The 20,493-nt window shown below is 42.8% G+C and overlaps 1 protein-coding gene across 2 annotated transcripts; it reads left to right on the top strand.

The window, feature by feature from the left end:
- The first annotated feature begins 2,189 nt into the window (after positions 1-2,189).
- Positions 2,190-19,971, top strand: LOC121446483 (serpin B8). 2 transcript variants are annotated; one of them, XM_041649133.1, is made up of 7 exons: positions 2,190-2,468; positions 8,976-9,157; positions 10,859-10,996; positions 13,343-13,460; positions 15,421-15,563; positions 16,058-16,210; positions 17,077-19,971. In XM_041649133.1, exons 2-7 carry the CDS (start codon positions 8,990-8,992, stop codon positions 17,479-17,481), a joined length of 1,125 nt encoding a protein of 374 aa, XP_041505067.1. In that variant the 5' UTR covers positions 2,190-2,468; positions 8,976-8,989; the 3' UTR covers positions 17,482-19,971. The 2 variants fall into 2 exon arrangements, with proteins under 2 accessions (XP_041505067.1, XP_041505068.1); XM_041649134.1 differs by having other exon boundaries at positions 2,227-2,310.
- Positions 19,972-20,493: the final 522 nt, after the last annotated feature.

Here is a 20,493-nt window from a genome sequence, read left to right as displayed (position 1 = left end):
AATGATCCAGGGCCAACACGATGAATGGAGCAAGGGGGGTGGGTGGTATCCAGAAGCGCGCAGGAAGCCTGGCGCCGGAGCTGAAGGTGCCAGGCTCCCTTACAGGGGACCCTGAGGCCTGCCGGGTAGGCAGGCACTCACCGCTCTGGGTGGGTCGCCTTAGTTTAGGAGCTTGAAACTGTACTTGAGCACTGGTCCTAGCATACAGCAGGGCAGGGTTGGGGAGGGGTGATGGGGGAGCTGGGTGTAGTAATTAGGGCGGCGGGGCTGCATTCCCAGCACCCCGGCCACCTGCTTGGCTAGCTTATGCCCCAAAATAATTACACAGACACTGTATTCTTTTAAGCACTGCTTGGCCCTTTAGCTCTAGCACTTACAGGCTAATTCTCACATCCTGATCAACTCATCTCTAATAATCGGTGAGAACCGGTCTTACCGGGAAGATTCTAGCCTAGTCCATCCTGGGTCGGAGCTTCATCCCAGGAGCGGGGCATGGCGTCTCTCTCAGGCGTCTGCTCCCGAGAGAGCTGTGGAATCTCTGACCTCACTTCCTCTTCCTCCCAGCGTTCTGTCCTGTTTTCTCCTCCCACCTATCCTCTAACCAATAAAATGGGCCAGGGCAGTTCCTTTATTAGCCAATGACCTTCCTCCATCAGCTGGGTCTTGCTAAAGAAAGACAGCCCTGCAGAAGGAGCTGGGGGAGGGGGTTTGTGCTCTCTTCCAGGACAGTCCGCCCCTGGATAGCACACACTCACCCGTCCTGATGGGATTCCTCAGCAACTAAACAGGGCTGCTGGTAGCCCAATGATCCAGGGCCAACAGGATGAATGGAGCAAGGGGGGGGGGATGGTATCCAGGAGCGCGCAGGAAGCCTGGCGCAGGAGCTGAAGGTGCCAGGCTCTCTTACTGGGGACCCTGAGGCCTGCCGGGTAGGCAGGCACTCACCGCTCTGGGTGGGTCGCCTTAGTTTAGGAGCTTGAAACTGTACTTGAGCACTGGTCCTAGCATACAGCAGGGCAGGGTTGGGGAGGGGTGCTGGGGGAGCTGGGTCGTGTGAAAGAAAGACAGCCCTGCAGAAGGAGCTGGGGGAGGGGGTTTGTGCTCTCTTCCGGGACAGTCCGCCCCTGGATAGCACACACTCACCGGTCCTGATGGGATTCCTCAGCAACTCCCAAACTCTTCTTTTCATATTACACTATAACTGAATGGGACTCTGGAACTGGCTTTTTGTGGTTTTCCCCTTTAAAACTGGCTGCTGCCCCTGCATCAGGACCCAGTCTGGAGTGTGAACCCTGTCACCTCCCTGATACCATTTTTTCTAAATACATTTTTGTCTTACTTGAACCAGGTCTTCTGTGGTGGATTATTCCCAGATTCTCTGACTAACATGACATCACATGCTCTGAAGGCAGGAAAAGAAAAGTCTCAGAGGCCTGGAAATGAGACTTTCTAAGCTCCATAATGGTCTTCCAAATAGGAGTACAATGCAGTACAAAGTGTTCAGATTTTCAGTGTTTCATACCAAAACAGATGAGCTAGCATGCAAGCTAAAAATTAAGGGTAAAGGTTTGGTCAAGAAAGCTTGCATTACATTCTAAACATCTCATTTCCTGAAATATGTTTTCTTTAGGACAGCCAACAATCCATTTAGTAATGAATCAAAATTAAAGCAAATCTTCAGAACCCTGTCAAAACATCAAACTAAAACACACACAAAGTACATAATTTTTTTGCAGTACAAACTTGTTTATTCCTAGTTGTAAAGCCTTTTAAAGAGTTTGTGTGTTTTATGGCATTTGTATATCATGTGTATATTTGTATAACAGTCAACATATCATCATGTGATCAACTTTGAGGATGCAAGCCAAAAGCTAGGTTGATAAGCAAAACAGTCCAGTATGCCCCAGTAATAGCTGCCATCCCTGGCTTTGCCTCTGGTTAATTTTCAAAGTTAAATTTCAACTTTCAAAGCTGTTCTTTCTTACACACAAAACAAATGTAACACATAGTGACCTGGGAAAACAAACTAGTCCTGAAACGGGGCAAAGTCATCCACACTGTCCTGGGCTACCAAACCCTAGCTTTGTCCTCAGATCCAGGTACTGGTGTCAGTAGACCGACCTGCAGCCCTGGAGGAGGCTGCTTGGCCAGTCCCCTCCCATGTGCCACTCTGGGTAGTGTGAGTCAGACTGTTGGGGCCTGTTCATTATGCTCTGAGTCACCGGAGGGAGCCTTGCCCCGGATCAAGGCGGACTTTAATTGTCCACAAAGCAGGACTAGAAGAAGCCACAGCCGCTGTTAATCACTAAGGTAGGAGCTGTGGGAGGCTCTCACACCCCCAGGTTCCCAGAACAGACAACTGCTCTGCGGAGCCGGGAGGGAGAGGCCCCGCGGGAGAAGGCAGATCCCGCAGATCCCGCCAAAGGAAAGGCAAGAGCCGGGGAGCTGGAGAGGACGCCGACCAGAAGGTAGGGGCGGCCGAGGGGCTGCAGGGTCTTGTGGGTGTAAGCCTGGGCAGCCCGCCTCGGGCGAGGCTAGCAGAGCGCAGGCGCGTTCTGGGTCCCGCGCCTGCTTCCGGGTGGGCGTGTTTCCCGGGCACACAGAGGCCTCTGACACTGCTGCGACCCCAAACCCTGGGCTTTGATGCCTGGCAGCAGGCGCTGGAGCTTTTACATCCGCGAAAGAATAAGCTGCGGGTGCAGAAAAAAATGCTAGGGAGTGACCTGCTAGGAGCCAGGAATTTTCGTGGAGCCTCGAGCTAGTTTGGGGTGTTGGGCTCATCCCACGCTGGGTGGAAAAGTCCCCTCTGTTCCTCATTTACTGCCAACACCCTTCTCCTTCCTCTCTCTCACGTCACACAGTTTTCCACTGGACTGCCCCCCCCCCAACATTTTCTTACCTTCCCTTTATCTTTCTTTCATTGACTGCTTCTTGTCAACATAAAACAAAGCTGCTTCATCCCCCCCCCCCCCCCCCGCATTCCCCCTGCCTGTGTAATGTTCTTCAGCTGAGCTCCCCACTTTCTAGATTCTCTTCAGCTCTCAGGCACCTGCCCTACAGCTGTGCATCGCAGGCCCAGACTGCCTAGGAGAGCTTTTTGTCCCCTGTCAAGGCTGTGTGTCCACCTATGCTGGGATGGTGGACCACGCAGACATAGCCTCCAGGTTCTCTTAATCAGCCGTTTCTGAGGTCACAATTTCATTTTATTTCCTCCCTCCCTCCCTCCCTTTCATACACAACCTTCAAATATTGGACATCCCCTAGAATAAGGTGGATTTCTCTTTGAAAATTTCATCTGTTAACAAAGGCTGGAGTCAGGATGTCCAAAGCCTCTAATGCTTGCTCTGGAATGTTCGTCTGTTTTTTGCCCTACATTTCCAAACTGCAGTGGCTGCCACCTTACAGCTTCGGATGACTTGATAGCTCCCACACTTCTCAAATGGAACACCTTCCCCATTCCAAGCTAGTTCTTCATAGGCACTTCCTATGCCTCTTGACTTAAATAAGCACTGATTCTTGCTTCCTCCCTCTTTCCTAATTAGCAACAACCACTCTACCTGAAAATACCTACTTCTCCAGTCAGGGTCTCATCTATGTCAACAGTCAATGGTCCACGATAGTGGCCTAATCACAGACTCCCTAGCCTCTTTATATACCAAATAGTGAGCTGTGTCATTTTCCTAAGGCCTGATATCTACATATAACACTTTGTTAGAAGTGTTTGGCTTCTAGCACCTAGCTCATGTTTAGACTCATCAATTCAGCAAAAGAGACCCATCCTATCTCCCCCTGGTGTCTCACAGGATTCCAAACAGACCAGTCCCCAGAACGCCACACAAACATGGTCTGCCTACTTTTTTTTATTTATTTATTTATTTTTTTTGTGCCTGCCAGTTTCTCAGACTGAAATTCCCCCATAGTATCCCCTCCAGAATTCCTGCTCACGTTTTCAGAGGCAGCTTCTTTGAGATGACTACATGGGATTCTATTAGAAATCAGCTCCACTACTGGTGGGATTCCTTGGCACAGAAACCTTGACAAATTATCTGCTTCAGAGACCAGGCATTTCAGTGTTTCTGTGGTCAGGGATTTGACAAATATTTTTTTCTCTTCTCCTCTCCTGACATTTGTCGATTTTTGTTGACCCTTGCAGATCTGTGTCTGAGACATGGGATCTGAGGATCTGAAATAATGGGGCAGACTATAGTCTAATACAGACAACTTTAATTATGTGCATATCATGTATAAGAGTATACTTTTATACATGAATGCAACAAAGAAAGCAACGATTCGAGGGAGGTTGTTCAGTAAACATGATCAGAAAAAATGTAAATAAATGCCAGCAAGCACACACTAAATATTAACAGAACTTTCTCAAGACAGACCAATTGAAACACAGTTACCTGGCATGCACTATAGATTATATCTGGGAAATCAGGAAAGCAAGGCAGAGGCTGTATCTAGATTCAGAGTACACTGAAGACGGCAGTCAGCATGTCCTACCATCAGATTGGGTCCTATAGCTACGTTCAGACTTCCACCAAGAATTAACATGCCCTATAAATAGAATGTAAATATTTAACTGAGGAGCCAAGAAATCACATTCAAGAACAATCCAGGGGAAAACTGCTCTTGAGGTAAAAGGCCCTCTTTCTTTTCTTCTAGAGCCTCTCTTACAGTTCCTGGGGCATTGTTCCCCATGGGTCTTTCTTTTGTCGTGTTCTGACAAACATGAATGGAGACGACAGCACAAATGCTCTCTGAATGTTTGCATTTGGGAGATTGTGGAGAAATGAAGTGTTTCATACTCCCAGCAAAAGAATGGTGTCACACACTCAGAAGCAGGGGACTTGGTTTTCAGGGTGTCACTTCTCCTGTGAATCCTCTGGACAGTGCTTAATTGTCCTTGTTCTTATTTCCTCACTTGTAAAAATGAAAATTAACTGAATACTAATTCATTTATGTGCCAGTCTAGTTGCAGAATGAACCCTAAAGGTATTATTTAGTATTTTACTAAAAATAATTTCACTTTAGATTTACTAGGCAAAGTCCATTTTGCTTGACCTTCCAACTTTCTCAAAAGCTTCTTGTGTAACTAAGATTGAGACAAGAAAACAAGGACAGAGTCATATTTTCACATAGCTCCTGTTCTGGATTAACTTTTGTAGTAAGTAGGACCATGCTTTCCGTGTGTATGTGTGTGTGTGCGTGTGTTCACACGTGTGCATGCAAGTGTGTTTACACATGCCAGTGGGTGTGTGCATGTGAGCACATTTACATGTGTGTGTGATCATGTGCTCACCAAACTGTGGTATGCTGTTGCCTACTACCTGGGTGCTAAAAAGGAATGGGGTCAAGGAAGTGAGATGAAGGAAGGAGGCGTGAAAGGAACCAGAATTGGGAGTTTGCAATTAGGAGCAATTACATGTAAAGTAGCTGTGTTTCATGCAGTAGTTTAGTTTATTCTGTTGGCCTGTTCAGACAAGGTGAAACATGCATCTCACACACACACACATATGCACACACCCCAAGGTTTTATCCTAAGGTAGGATCAAATCAGAATTTGGTCATGATTTATCAGACTTTATTTTCCTTTTCTTAGAGTTTCTTTGGTGCCACCTTCTGGTTGATGAAATTTGTGCAATTTGTTTAGGCCTCTATCTTCTGAAATGTCAAGTGCAAGGTGAGGCTGTGAGGACAAATGTTGCCTGGAGACGAGGTAGATCCTGCTCTACTGGGGCTTGCACAAGGCATGCCATGTTACCTGATGCCTGTACTCTTTGATGGCAAGTCCTGGAGAGGTTTTATAATGTGGTGACCCAGAAGAACTTCAAATTTTGCTCTATAATAGATGCCTTCTCTTAAAACCTGCCTGGATGGGGGGAGTTTATACAAAACTTGAGCAAAATTCCCCAGTCTGAGCCATAAGTTCCCCACTTTTTATTGTGTCTGAGAGATACAAGTGACCATCAAGTCCTTGGACCTCAATAAAGTATGAGTGCAAAGCTACTGTATGTGACGTTCTGAGTTCATGATCTGTCTATACAGGGAAATGAACATGTGCATGGCCATAAGCTCTAGGTAAAGTTTCTAGTGTTTTCCATATTGTTTTTGTTGCTGTTGTTGTTGTTAATTTTCCAAATTAGAACATAATCTTCTTGTTGGGTTTAAAAGTTCCAGTTAGAATTATATGTGCATATGGGAGAAAAGATAGCACATTAAAAAAAAACAAACAAACCAGTTTGTAGGTGTAGAGAGAAGTTTCTGTCCCACCCAATCCTGTAGTCATTAAGTCTACACACAAAGGCTTATATTAAGTACTAACTGTTTGGCCTCTTAGCTCAGACTTATTATTAACTAGCTCTTACAACTTAAATTAACCCACAGTTTTTATTTATGTGGCTTGGTACTTTTTCCCAGTAAAGCATTTTCATCTTGCTTCCTCACATCTGACTGGTGACTGTGTCTCTGCCTTTCCTTTTCCCAAAATTCTCCTAGCTTGGTTGCTCTGCCTCTACTTCCTGCCTGGCTACGTGCCAATCAGCATTTTATTAAACCAATACGAGTGACAAATCTTTAGAATGTACAAGAGCATTATCCCACAGCATGTAGGGCCATAGTGACTAACTTGGTGAGATTTAAATCTTCTAAAACTTACTAGCCAGGGCTATCATAAAGTTTAATAGAAATACACATAATAAATATAAAATTATTGTGAAAGACAATAATTTAAGATTACAATAACTAATAACAGCAACTACTAATAATGATTATGTGACATTTTGGTACAATCATAATGATTAATAATGAAGGATTAATCACAATGGTAATAATGATATAAGTAATATTACTTTTATCACTTGAAACAAAATTCATGCTTAAGTTGGACTCTTATTTTCTTGGTGTTTGTTTATTTGTGGTGCTGGATATGCTTTGGGGGAAGGGTTTTGAAGTCAAACCCTCTTTTTACTTACAATTTGAGATAGCATATCTCTGAATAGTCTTGGCTGGTATTGAATTTAATCTGTAGCCCAGATTGTCATTTAACTTGTAATAATTATGTTTGTCTCAGTTTCCCTAGTAAGTGAGACAACAAAACTGTGCTGTTAGGCCAGACCTAGATTGGGGTGTTACTATTTCCAGAGCCAGGTTAATAGGGCTCAACTGGGTAGCCACATTTCAATGATGGCTTTGGGGTTCTTGGGCATGCATGGGTATAAAATTGGTTGGAGGCAATTAATTTACATTTCAAAGGGCGAAGATCTTAATAAATACAAGGTTTCTAAAGTTAAAGCTTTGGGAGGAAGGAAGTCAGGGCTCTAAGCAGGAGGAAATCTTTGCATATTTGGCCAAGTTTAGCTTTATTTCTTTTTAGTGAAGCTGAGGGAAAGGCATTCTGGCCAGGACAGATCCAAAGTTATTGCTTCTAGGTTTGGATTTCATGTGAAATAAACCCTCTCCCCACACACCCTCTTTGCAGGTTGCCACACTAGTCTCAATAGATCTTGTGGAAAATGTTGTATCTTTTTGGAGTCACACTGATTCGCATAAATTTTTCATCTTCAACAGTCCACATTTAGGTTATACTATCCTAAACAGAGCCTCCAAAACTGGTAAATTTTTATTCTTCCAGTTTTTACTTTTCATGGTAACAGAAGTACACTGTGCATCTGCAGAAAATTAGTTATTATTCTTAGAAATTTTTAAAATAATTATATTAAAGACATCAAACTGAAAGAGGAAATAGCAGTATTCTCTTGTTTTGTTTGTGTGGGATGACTAGGAATGACAGGCTCTGGAATCCAGGAGTTCCAGTCTCTAATGACTCAGTGGATTTCCAGAAGGGTCATCCACATCCTGCTCAGCCTTCCAGTCCCTCCCTCCTTGAGGCAATTCCTGTATTAACCTCATTTTATTGGGGTTAAATCGGCAATGCTGAGAACAGTGGCTGGAAGTGTACCCCAAAGGCTACTTAATGAGGGACTTACTGTTAGAGAGAGGGATTAAACAATTTTGGAGATTGTCTGAGCCCCTTTTTCAGAGAGTCCTATGTTCATGAGCCACATGAACATTGGTTACATTTGTATATATGCAGGGGGGATATTTGATTTTGATTTTATATTGGTTGTATACTATTTTTATTAGACAAGCATTGATGGAGGCAGTGTGGAAATGAATGGAAGAAGATGGACATGTTCAGGACCAGAAGTTCTTTAATTAGAACAGCTGAAGTGCTGCTATCTTTCTGCGGAAATGAAACTGTGCGTGTGAATGTAGCAGCGGTGGTTAGGGTTTTACCAGATGGAAAAGCAGAAACTTTGGTGATAGAAGATTCTGTCTGCATGTCTGGAAGTGGTGATGCCACCAGGTTTGGTGTGTGGATCTCCTCAACAAAGGCTTCCACAGGTGTGGTCAGTCAAGTCAGCTTCCCTGTCCACCTGAGGCTCTTAGGCCACTAACCCTTCAATTTTCTTACAGGCTTATGACTGCAATAGGACACACGTTCATCATCTCCCAGTCCTAGAGGCCCAAATTCAGCAGTTGTACACAAGAGCCTGGTACCCTGTTCCCACCAAGGCCCCCAGGGAGAATTTTGGATTTGTTTTCTTTTACCAACTAATTGAGGTGGCCACATTGGTGGCCTGCCATCACAGGGACCTCTGCCTGCATCTGTGTTTCTTACCCTGACCTTCCTACTTCTCTCTGTTTTAAGAGCATTTGCAAGTTTATTACACTTTCCTTAATACTATTGGTTAGTGTATATGTCTAAAATCCTTAATTAAATACCACAGTAATGTACTTACTGCTAAGTAATATAATAAAATAACATTTACAGGGCTTAGGGGTAGGACTGGGTATCTTTGAGGTAAAGACTGATATTTTATCTGATATGCTTAGTGTCCCCTGAAGGAGGCCCTGGTGTCCATGTGACTACAGAAATCCTCAGTTGATGTACCTCTGTTCTGTGCCTTCAGTCTAGACCTCTCAAATGGGTGACCTCTGTGAAGCCAATGGCTCTTTTGCCATCAGCCTCTTGAAAGTGTTGGGTGAAGAAGACAAGTCACAAAACCTGTTTTTCTGTCCCCTGAGTGTCTCCTCTGCCCTGGCCATGGTCTACTTGGGAGCCAAAGGAAACACTGCAGCCCAAATGTCCCAGGTATGCTTACTGGAAGTTGCAGGAAGGGGTGCATGGGAGACAAACAGCAGGTTGGTTTTGGCTCCCTACACCAGGGGTTCTTTCTGTATCCTCAGCCAGCAGGTAGAAGTCAGTGGTTGATGGTGGAGGGGAGACTCTGTAGTGTTTCATATATGGACCAGCACAGGAGCAAGGCGGTCATGTGGAACCAGTCATCTCCACAGTTTACAGGAGACATTGAGTGTTAAATTCCTTTATCTGGATAAAAGTGATCAAACATTCTGGTAAATTCACATCTTGCAGAAAATGGTAATTAGAGTCCTGACCCACACAAAGGAACATGATGCACCCCATCTTTGTTATCGTTCTAGTTTTTGAAGCGTTATGTTTTAAAGAGTCATGCAGCCGTGTAAGTAAGCTTTTGTGGAATGGGTGACTTTGCAGGTATGATTATACAAAAGTCGAAGAAAATGAACATAAGTATGGAATTAGTTCTTTGGGAATCATTTAGAGGGAACACACAATCTGCATTATCTAGAAATGACACAGTCCTGATAGTTTAGAGACGTACTTTCAACCATGTAGAAAAGCATCACGTAAGTCACCATGTGGATATCACTTGGCCACTAGCATGATTGTGTGTGGATGATCTCCTGCAGTACTGAACTCGCTGGGGAAGAAATCTTGAGAGTGAGATTTGGTCGGAGTCATACACTCACTTTGATTTGATATGTAAATCACAATTTGATTTGGAAAATAAGAAATTTTGAAAGCTTCTTCCTTTTTATTTCTGCTGTTTTATTCTTGTATTCCCTGGTTATTAGATTCACTCCTGTTGTCTAATTTCTTTTTTTTAATATTTATTTTTTCCATTCAAAAATTTACACTTCCTCCCCTCCTCCAATTTCCCTCCACTCCCCCCAAACCCCCCCCTCCTTAAGAGAGGGTAGGGAACTCTGCCCTGTGGGAAGTTTGAGGTCCTCCCAGCTACATCTAGGTCTAGGAAGCTTTGCATCCAAATAGACTAGGGTCCCCAAAAGCCAGTGGCTACAGATGGAGATAGAGACAGAGACCCACATCAGAGCAATGGACTGAGCTCCCAAGATCCAGTTGAAGAGCAGAAGGAGGGAGAAGATGAGCAAGGAAGTCAGGACCGCAAGGGGTTGGTCCACCCACTGAGACAGTGTGCGTTTTCTAATGGGAGCTCAACAAATCCAGCTGGACCGGGGCTGAATGAGCATGCGATCAAACCGGACTCTCTGAATGTGGCTGACAAGAGGGGCTGACTGAGAAGCCATTGATAAAGGCACTGGGACTTGTTCTACTGTTGTCTAATTTCTATGCTGTGCATCGATCCTGGGTTATCACATGATGCCTTACTAGGATGGATGATTCCTGCAGACCAAGGACCCTCACCCAAAGAGGGCATTTTTGCTTCCCCAGAGACACGTCCTAAGGGCTCAGTGCTTTTGTTCTCAGAGCAGAGAGGTTCTACTGACATCTAGTGGGTAGAGGCCACAAACGCTGCCAATGTCCTCCAAAGCACTGGGCAGCCCCATCACAGCTTCAGATGACAAACATGCTGGCTTGTAAACCTACTGAGACAATCACCCTGGACTCCTTGTACTATAGGAACATGTCACATTGTCATCCCTTAGCTGGGTTTGTGTGCAGAAGGGGAGATAATGACCGTGTTCAATAGTCTATTTATTCTATTCCTAGGTACTTGGTTTGAACAATGGTAGAGATGTTCACAAAGGTTTCCAGACCCTCCTCTCAGAGGTTAACAAAACTGGCACCCAATACTTGCTAAAAAGCGCCTGCCGACTTTTTGGAGAAGAATCATTTGATTTCCTTTCGGTATGTTGTACTTAGACATTGAAGAAAAGAAGTTGAAAATAATAAAAATGACGAAAATTGAAGAAAAGCAGGCAGTAAAGTTTAATGGTCTCGTCATAGAAATGTGTTTAGAATTACTCTTGTGACACTGTAATTGTGGGTTTTAGGACTGCTTTTGAATTATGTCCTCTCAAGTTCTTTTCCTTATAAATCCCTCCATGATGTCGAAGTCAATATATTATCCTCCTGCACCCAGATAGATATCTTCACCCTTTCTCCCCTCCCCTTGAGTGACCATGTCATCCACCATGTTATATAGAGCCCCTCCCCATCCTACCTGTGCTTTTGGGACTGAGTGTTGTTGAGACAAACTTTCAAGGTTTCTAAGATCTACTCTGTCTTCTAAATCACCACTGTTAAATGAATTCTGATGGGTTGGTTGTAGGCTGTGGCTTCCACATTATTATAGATTGCTTTTAATGGGTCTTTTTGTGCCTGCATTGGTTTGTGAGACTGCATTTACAGTCTCACAAACCCAACCACTGAAAAAAAAAATAGTCTAAGATAAAAATGTCTTCATGCTTGAGCATACAATCCCAGACTCACAGTCCACTAAAACGAGTGAGGTCTGACAGTCATGTTGCATAATGTGCAGACTGTCACTGACATGAAATTAGGGAAATGAATGGTTCAAGCTTGACCATTTTATTGGCTGAAAGTTCTGAGTGTTCCTACATAAGGCTCAGGAGGACGCTGTCCTGGCTATGGTAAATTCTGTCCCTGTTGGCTTGCTACTTTAGTCTTATCTATCACTGGAGATGACTCTGGATCCCACAGCTCTTCTAATGAAGTCATGTTCACTTTGAACATCAGCTTCACATATTGGTGGCACAATAACTCATAGTCTACATTTCTACTGTATATGGGCTCTAAAACATTTTAGGTATTGAACAGAGAGTGAAGTTAATCGCTACATATGTATCTGAAAACACATTTTTGTAGGGAAGTTATCTGAGTTATACTATGTTAAGGAATCTCCTAATTTAACTTCCACTTATGTTTGACTTTGCTGATATAAGCGAACGTACATAGAGGCTCATGTACACAAATGCATTCATTCATATACATATATTTAATGAGGATCCATGATCCCCATTATCTTTTGCTACTTCCAAGGACCTTTCCTTGTTCCCTATAATCCAACTGTTGCTCTCAACCTTCCTAATGCTGCGACCTTTTCAAACAGTTCCGCATGTTGTGGTGACCCCCAACTATGAAAGTATTTTCATTGCTACTTCATAACTTTCATTTGCTACTGTTAAGAATCATAATGTAAATAATTTTGGAAACAGGCTTGCTAAAGGGTTTGAGAACTGCCCAATCATTGTGTTCCAGACATAAACATTTGTTGTAATAGGATCGGCGGGGCTGCATCCCCAGCACCCCGCCGCCTGGCTAGCTTATGCCCCGAAATAACAACACACAAATTGTATTCTTTTAAACACTGCTTGGCCCATTATATTTAGCCTCTTCTCGGCTAACTCTCACACCTGGACTAGCCCATTTCTAATAATCTGTGTAGCATCAGTCTTACCGGGAAATATTTAGCCTATGTCCATCCTGGGTCGGAGCTTCATCGCGTGTGTCCCCGAGAGCTGAGCTATGGCATCTGTCTGAGGCTTCTTACCTCACTTCCTCTTCCTCCCAGCATTCTGTTCTGTTTACTCCTCCCACCTATGTTTTAACCTTTGAGGCCAAGCAGTTTCTTTATTACTTAACCAATGACCTTTCTCCATCAAACATTCTGGTTACTTCCTTGTCTACTTTATGTTTACATTGTAGTTCTTTACAGTGTAATCAGTAGAAAAGTGTGAGTGCCTGCCAGGTGGGAAGACAGAAAATCAAACAAAGTCATCTTGGTATGTCTGGAAGAGAAATATCTGTGCTTTGTGCATGGATAACAACAGTCCTAACTTGGCTTAAATGTCTTTGTGTACAGGGTATCCTGTTAACAGGCCATGGACCACCCATTGTGTACAGGGTATTCTGCTAACAAGACATGGGCCACCCATTGTGTACAAGGTATTCTGCTAAGAGGACATGGGCCACCCATTGTGTACAGTGTGTCCTCTTAACAGGCGACATGCCACCCAGCCAGGTGCATCTTTTTTCCTGGCATCCAGTATTTCTCTCAACATTGGGCAGTGTAGGAGACCCACATCTTTTTGAGAATTGCATGAATACATCTTGAAATACAGCATCACCTCCACAGACCCTTATGCTAGAAAAATGTTAAGAAAAAACATTTGTTCCCCCAATTGTGAGAAACTTAGCTGAATAGGCTCCAACCCCTGTTTGTGCCCATAGACCTTCAAGGATTCCTGCCAGAAGTTCTATCAGGCAGAGCTGGAAGAGCTGTCCTTTGCTGAGAACACTGAAGAGTGCAGGAAACACATCAACAACTGGGTGATGGAAAAGACTGAAGGTAGGAGGCTTTGATTTAGGTGGACTTTGGAGTTAGGAGGGACAGTGAGCTCTGTGGAAGATGGGGCTGGGCCCTCCATGGTGTTGCTCCTGTGGCCTGGTTCTCAGAGCTATAATGATGTGTATGCTGAACTTTCCTTGGGACTATCAGATTGTAACATTTAAAAACTAACCCAATGTTGAGTCTCAGACTGCTTCCCTTAAAACTGTGCCGAGAAGTCCCTGGTAAATGCTTCCTTTGGGGTCCCTGGTAATGTTCTGCTGTTCTCTGAAACAGAAGTATCTTCTCTTGGGATGAAGTTTAGATGGTGTATCAGTTAGAGTTGGCCTGTTCCCTACCTGTTGGAATCTGAGCAGTTCATCAGTTCACCTGCAGCCTTCATCCTTCTCTTAATGTGATCGTGGTGACCTCATCCTCCTCTTAACATAACCAGGGGGACCACAGTTATTTCAGAACATGACTCTTTTTCAAATTTGCTCTAGAATCTTGTTGTCTTGTTACTATTGGGGTTCCAACACTCACAAACCTGATTTCTTCCTTTCCTCATGAAATATTCTGGCCTGCTCTTGACTTGAATGTTGAGTAAAAGAGGGTGCCCTAAATAACAAGAAAGAAACCTAGAGACTTCTAAGATGTGGAGGAATTAAAAGTCATTTACTTGTTCAAGTGACAATCTAGAACCTAGCATCTAATACATTTAATTGATATGATACTCTTACCATATTTGAATTAGCAGTGGTTCCCTAATCATACTAACAAACATGGTCAGACTGTGATCCCAGGAAGGAAGAGCCCCCCCCAACCCCCCCCCCCCTTAGTTCATGCATCATCACCTAGTGGGCCCCGGCATGCCCGTGGATGACATAACAGTACGTCAGCAGAAGCAGTCTCAGAAGTTTGCCTTTTGTGTACTATCACTTCTCTTTATCTCTTCATATCCTCCATGTAGGCACCCCTTGTATGCTTTTCCAGAATAGTAGAAGGCTGTCTTTAAGATCATCTTGTCATTGGCCATGGAACTTGAGCCCTTTATCCTGTTTTCATAATTTCTTTCTCTGGCTTACTTTTTGGATAGCCTTCCTTCCTTTATATATACCTACATATACCTATACACACACACACGCACACATGCACATATATACCCACACATCTATATACATAGATGTGTATGAATATATACCTGTATATATTACAAGTATATATTTCTGATATTTTGGAAACCTCTGATTATATAATTGTGATTTCAAATTAGTACTAAGTAGTGATTCTTAACCAGGACTGGATTTACCTTCCAATTGTCACTTGACAGTAACTGAGGGTATTTGTGGCGATTGAAATTGAATCAGGTATGACTAACTAAATCCTTTACCTTGCACAGTGAAGTTGTACCCAACCAAGAAGTAATCCAAGTAAAATGTCCATAGTAATGTAACTGTGATCTTGTAGTGCTAAGACCAAGAGGGCATTGTTAGAATCAAAGATATTGGCTTATTTTCTTAGTGTAGCCAACTGCTACCTCTGTGAATTAAGCAGAATTTCAGGGAAATGCTCTCATCCTGAACTGATAAACACACAAACTCAAGGCTAAGCCATAGCAGCCACAGCTGCTTTCAAACTTCTCTCTACACAGGGCATGTTCACACATACCTGATACATCAGCACTACTGAGGCTGAAGAAGGAAGGCTGCATGTTTGCGGGTAGCTTCTGCTTTGTAGCAAGGTTGAGGCCAGGCTAGTGATGCAAAAGACTTATGAGGAGCAGAAAACATGATTATTGTTTAAGGACAAATGATGCATTAGACAGGACTGAAGCCTAGTTCTCTACCTAATCTGGCCTTTAAATTTTATGTCAGGATAATTGATTATAGGAGAGTGCTTATCACTACCCTTATCTCCAACTCACAATAGACTTTGCGTACAGTCTTCTTCTTTTTTTAAACATTTTTTACATTCTCTACAGGTAAAATTTCAGAAGTTCTAAGTCCTGGAACAGTCTCCTCACTGACTAAGCTCGTTCTCGTGAATGCCATGTATTTCAAAGGAAAGTGGAAGGCTCAATTTGACAGAAAGTACACAAGGGGCATGCCATTTAAAACTAACCAGGTAGGGCAGTATTTTCCAATGTATTGTTATTTTTTATAAGTAGTAAGCTGGAAAGATGGTGGATGAGAAAAGGAGCAGTTTGTTTTACACTTGATTCTTATTCTATTTCTGAATTAAACTAATACCTCTTCTATATCTTTAATTAGAGGTAGAAAGAGAAACTAGAATAATGTGTACACTGGTAGTTATCTTTTTTCTTTACTCATCCTTGGTCAATTTCTTCTTACCTTAAATATGGAATGGAATTTGACTTCTGTCAGTTTAACAATAGCAGGCTACACAAATGTGTGATTTTACCTAGTGATACCTCATCCAATGAACATAAGCCCATTCAACACTGCAATGGACTAAGGAAGATTTTTCATTTAACAGACTAAGTGCACAGAAATAATGATCATCTATACTCTTCTGAGTCCCAAGAGTTGGATATAAGTTGTTTTTAGTAAATTATATTTATCATTTTAGAAATTTAATTTCAATTTCATTTTCATCAGGAGAAAAAAACAGTGCAGATGATGTTCAAGCATGCTAAGTTTATGATGGGGCATGTGGATGAGGTGAACATGCAGGTCCTGGTTTTGCCCTACGCAGAGGAGGAGCTGTGCATGGTTGTTCTGCTTCCTGATGAGAACACTGATCTGGCTGTGGTGAGTCCTGGGCGCTGAGTGTCTGTGCATTGCCAGTTGAGCTCATTTTCCAAGTCCGTCTCTTGGCTGTGTTTGCAGAGTTTCCAGCTAAGAGTTATTCTAGGTCGTGCTGGATGAGCATGCAGGTGTTCCCTTCAGTGAACATGTGTATGCACTTCTTTTCATGTTTGTCCAGAAGTAGACAAGTTTTGATGACATTAGGATGAGAACGTTCCAAAAATATAACAGCATTGTTTTTTTAAATTTAGGATGGTGAGGCTAGTTGATAGCCCAATCATTCTTCAGCAAAGATCCTGGAAGAAGGACAGCATTGGATGGTGGCAGAGTTTCCCACATATTAACGTGCTTAGGAACTCCGTGGGTAATAGTTTCAGAAATGCAGGTTGTAATTCAGCTTGAGATTTTGCATTTCTAACAAGTTTTCAGATGAGACAAGTGCAGTTGACTCATGGAACACACCTTGAACACAAAGACCTAAAGTATGGATCTGCAGTTTAATTTATTCCTCTTCATGACAGCAAAGGAACAAAATTCATGAAGTAGAGACTTACAAAGTAGAAGGTGTATGACCAGGAGTGTTCTGGTAAGTCAGCTGTCTGCTGGCAAAGCTCCTGCCCACCATGAGAGGGCACAGGATAGATGGTAAGGACACTTGATTTCCTTTTTTTTCTATGTAATCAGAAAGCTATTGACATATGTCAATAATGAGAACTACCATGGCCCTGTGAGAAGAAATTGAGAAAATTCTAGGAATAGAAACAAAGTCAAATGGCTGTCACTCCTCACCAAGTAAAGGGATGAAGAAATGCAAGTGACAGTAGCCTACTGTCCTCCTAATTTTAAAAACTGACCCTTTGTCATTTCAGGTAGAAAAAGCACTTACCTATGAGAAGTTCAGAGCTTGGACAAACCCAGAAAACATGACAGAAAGTAAAGTCCAAGTTTATTTCCCCAGATTAAAGCTGGAGGAGAGTTATGACCTGGAATCTTTTCTTCAGAGTTTGGGAATGACAGATGCCTTTGAGGAAACAAAGGCTGACTTTTCTGGAATGGCAACTCAGAAGAATGTGCCCGTGTCCAAGGTTGCCCACAAGTGCTTTGTTGAGGTCAACGAGGAAGGCACAGAAGCGGCGGCGACCACCGCCGTGATCAGGAATGCCCGGAGCTGTCGAGTAGAACCAAGATTTTGTGCTGACCACCCGTTCCTTTTCTTCATCTGGCACCACAAAACCAGCAGCATCCTGTTCTGTGGCAGGTTCTCTTCTCCATAAAGGCATTATCGTGGGCTGAGGATGTATCTCAGTTGATAGAGCACTTGCATGGCAAGCACCATGCCCTGGGTTCAACCCTAAGTACCGTATAAAAACAGGCATGATGGTGCCTTCCTGCTGTTCTAGCATTTGGGAGGTACAGGGCAGGAGGATCACTTCAAGAGTCATCCTCAGCTACATAGAAAACTTGAGGCTAGCCTTTTGATACCTGTTTCAAAAAGACAAGAAAGTGTAACGTGTGATTGCTTTACACATATTTTTTTTGCCACATGCCAGAATTAAAATCCCGTGTTTCCAGATTGGCAAGGTGGTTTCACTGCACAAATAAAGAGTATACTTACTAGTTGGTGAATATCTTTGCTGACAGCTCCAATGCCATGTGTGGGGAGTTTGGAGCCGAGAAGGCCATACTTGATTCGTAGTGTCTAAGTAGCTTCTGATTGTCTCCAGCCTTATTCACAACCCGGATCCCAAAGTGCTATCCCACACTGCTAACATCTCCACCACTGCTAGTCTTATCAGGCAATGCCAGTTGAAGATCCCCATTACATCTATAGAATAACTGGAACTGTCCCCTGTCTCACAAGAAGCTGAGACAATCTCTCATTCCATCAGTGTTACTGAACAGTCCTGCATGTCCACCATTTAGACAACTCTTCCCACAAGTTTCAAGTACAAGTTCAAGGCTTCAGCCTGGAGAGATGGCTCAGTGGTTCAGAGCACTGACTGCTCTTACAGAGGACCCAGGTTCAATTCCCACCACCCACATGGCAGCTCTCACAGCTGTTTGTAACTCTAGTTCCAGGGGATCTGCCACCCTCACAGCAATGCACATAAAATGAAATAAATTTAAAGAAAAGTAGAAATAAGTTCCGTAAGTAAGTTACAGGAAGTAGTTAAGAGACAATGTTCTAAAGTGTGGTGGTCATCTCCCCCAGTTCTTTCTAAAGTTTCACAGTGTGACCCTTATCCCCCCCCCTACTTCTTCCTAATGCTCCACGGTGTGGTCCTTATCCCTCCCCAGTACTTTCTAATGCATGCAACCCCAAAGGAAGCTTCACTCTGAACAGTTCTTACAAACCAGATGTCTAATTAACCATCTGCTCAGATGTGAATCAAATGCACTCCTGATGCCCTAAGTGCACATACATTCAAACACCACTAAATGAATCCAGCATGTTGTATTTATGCATGTATGTGTGTAACAATTAAAGAAGTCCTGAATCTAAGAGTGAGTGAGGAGGGCCCAAGAGGAGTCGGGTGAGGATTAGGGGAATCTGAGCAGAATGCTAAATAATTGAACAGAATAGGAATAACTGAAAGTAGCATCCAGTAAGTTCTGAAACATGCATGTACCCATGATGGCATCTGCATAGTTAAGACACAGAACAGGACCGTCACACCTGCAATTTTTTCTGTAAACTTTGTAATATCTCTTTTTCATTTAAATTTTTTAAATTAAAATATAATTTCATCATTTTCTTCATCCTTCTCCTCCCTAATACTGCTCCTATGTGAAAAAAATTGAAATGATATTTACGCCCTGGCAATGCTGAAGCATGTGTGGGCAGCCCATGTATGACAGTTCTGTTGAACTTGTCTGTATTGGGTTTCATAGTCTAGATTGGTGATGACAACTGGCCAGGTCTCTTCCTCAAAAGGGCACCAGATCTCATTACAGATGACTGTGAGCCCCCATGTTGTTGCTGGGAATTAAACTTAGGATGACCTTCAGAAAAAGAGGCAGTGCTCTTAGATTTTGAGCCATCTCTGCCGCCCAACTTTAGAGCCCTCTTCCCTTGTCTTTAACCATAGTTAAATATGCATATTTATCAGTCAACATACAAATGCAACGTGCTGAGTCCATTCTGTGTCCCTTGCATTTGTGTTTCTAGGAATGTTAGAGAACCAATCTAACCAATTCCCACCACCTGGATGACTCATTCTCTCTTTCTCAGAAGCTGTTGTTTGTAACTCTTAATCTAGGTTATGGCCCCATGATATTTTCTCTATCGACATTGAGATGTCAATTCTTGTTGCAACTTTCAGGTCTTGTTTAGGTAGCCATATTGTTGGGATTTCATTGCTTAGCTTGCCTGGCATAGCTAGAAGACACAATCACACAGCATACTTCCTGGTCCTCTGGCTCCCTTTCTGCCCCCATTTCTGTGATGTACCTTTGTAACTGTGCTATCCATCTGCTCCATGTTCCATTTCAGCCACTTACACCCACTCTCAGGCAATTCGTAATGGAATAATGTATCTTTTGTATTATTACTGTCAGTCACTGAAAACATTTTTAGACTCTCCTTCATTGCATTAAACTTTACGTGTTACATTATATTATATATTGCATTATACTATATATCAATAGTTTCTTTTGTTTCTACTTAATATGCCATTATATAAACATAATTTGTTTATCCATTCATAATCTTATAGATATTTGCAATGTTGTCAAGGTTTTGTTACTGTAAATAAAAGTTTTTAAGAACACTCATGTTCACATATTTGTTTCCTAATGCTTTCTCTTTTTTTGACTAATTAGGAGGTGCAGGTATAACATTTAAGAAACAGCCAAGCTTCTTATGGTAGCATATATATTTAATTCTAGCACTCACTGGGGAAGGCAAAGGAAGGAGGATCTCTGTGAGACAGAGGCCAGCCTGGTTTTCATAGTAAGTTCTATGTAGGCACCTTCTCTACCTCTCTATGTCCAATAACGTGTGTGAGTGTTGCCTTTAGCAATGGGGCCTTGCTGTCAGATTGTGGAGAGCAATCTTTGGTCTTGCAAACATCCTGGGTTATTTGGGATTTTCCATGTGACTCTTTTGGCCAGCAACTCAATTGAATAAAACCCAGTTCCAGTAATAGACATTTTATTTAGTGACTAAAGTTGGGCAGTTGGCATTCTGTCTCCCTCATTCTTTGGAAATTTCATTAGGATAGCTTTTATGTATTACACGAAGTTTCTGCCACACTAGGTTTCCATATTGCCCCTCAAATGCCCTT

The sequence above is a fragment of the Microtus oregoni genome, unplaced genomic scaffold (genome assembly GCF_018167655.1).
Source record: "Microtus oregoni isolate MIOR12 unplaced genomic scaffold, Mior012 000003F_ref0000135, whole genome shotgun sequence".
NCBI lineage: Eukaryota > Metazoa > Chordata > Mammalia > Rodentia > Cricetidae > Microtus > Microtus oregoni.
Note: the sequence above shows the minus strand (reverse complement) of the source record. Positions and strands in the feature narration are given on the sequence as shown.

Coding starts and splice junctions, on each gene's coding strand:
- LOC121446483 (XM_041649133.1), top strand. CDS start 8,990: ATGGGTGACCTCTGTGAAGCCAATGGCTCTTTTGCCATCAGCCTCTTG. Junction 10,997..13,342: donor AATCATTTGATTTCCTTTCG/GTATGTTGTACT, acceptor TTGTGCCCATAG/ACCTTCAAGGATTCCTGCCA. Junction 15,564..16,057: donor TGCCATTTAAAACTAACCAG/GTAGGGCAGTAT, acceptor CATTTTCATCAG/GAGAAAAAAACAGTGCAGAT.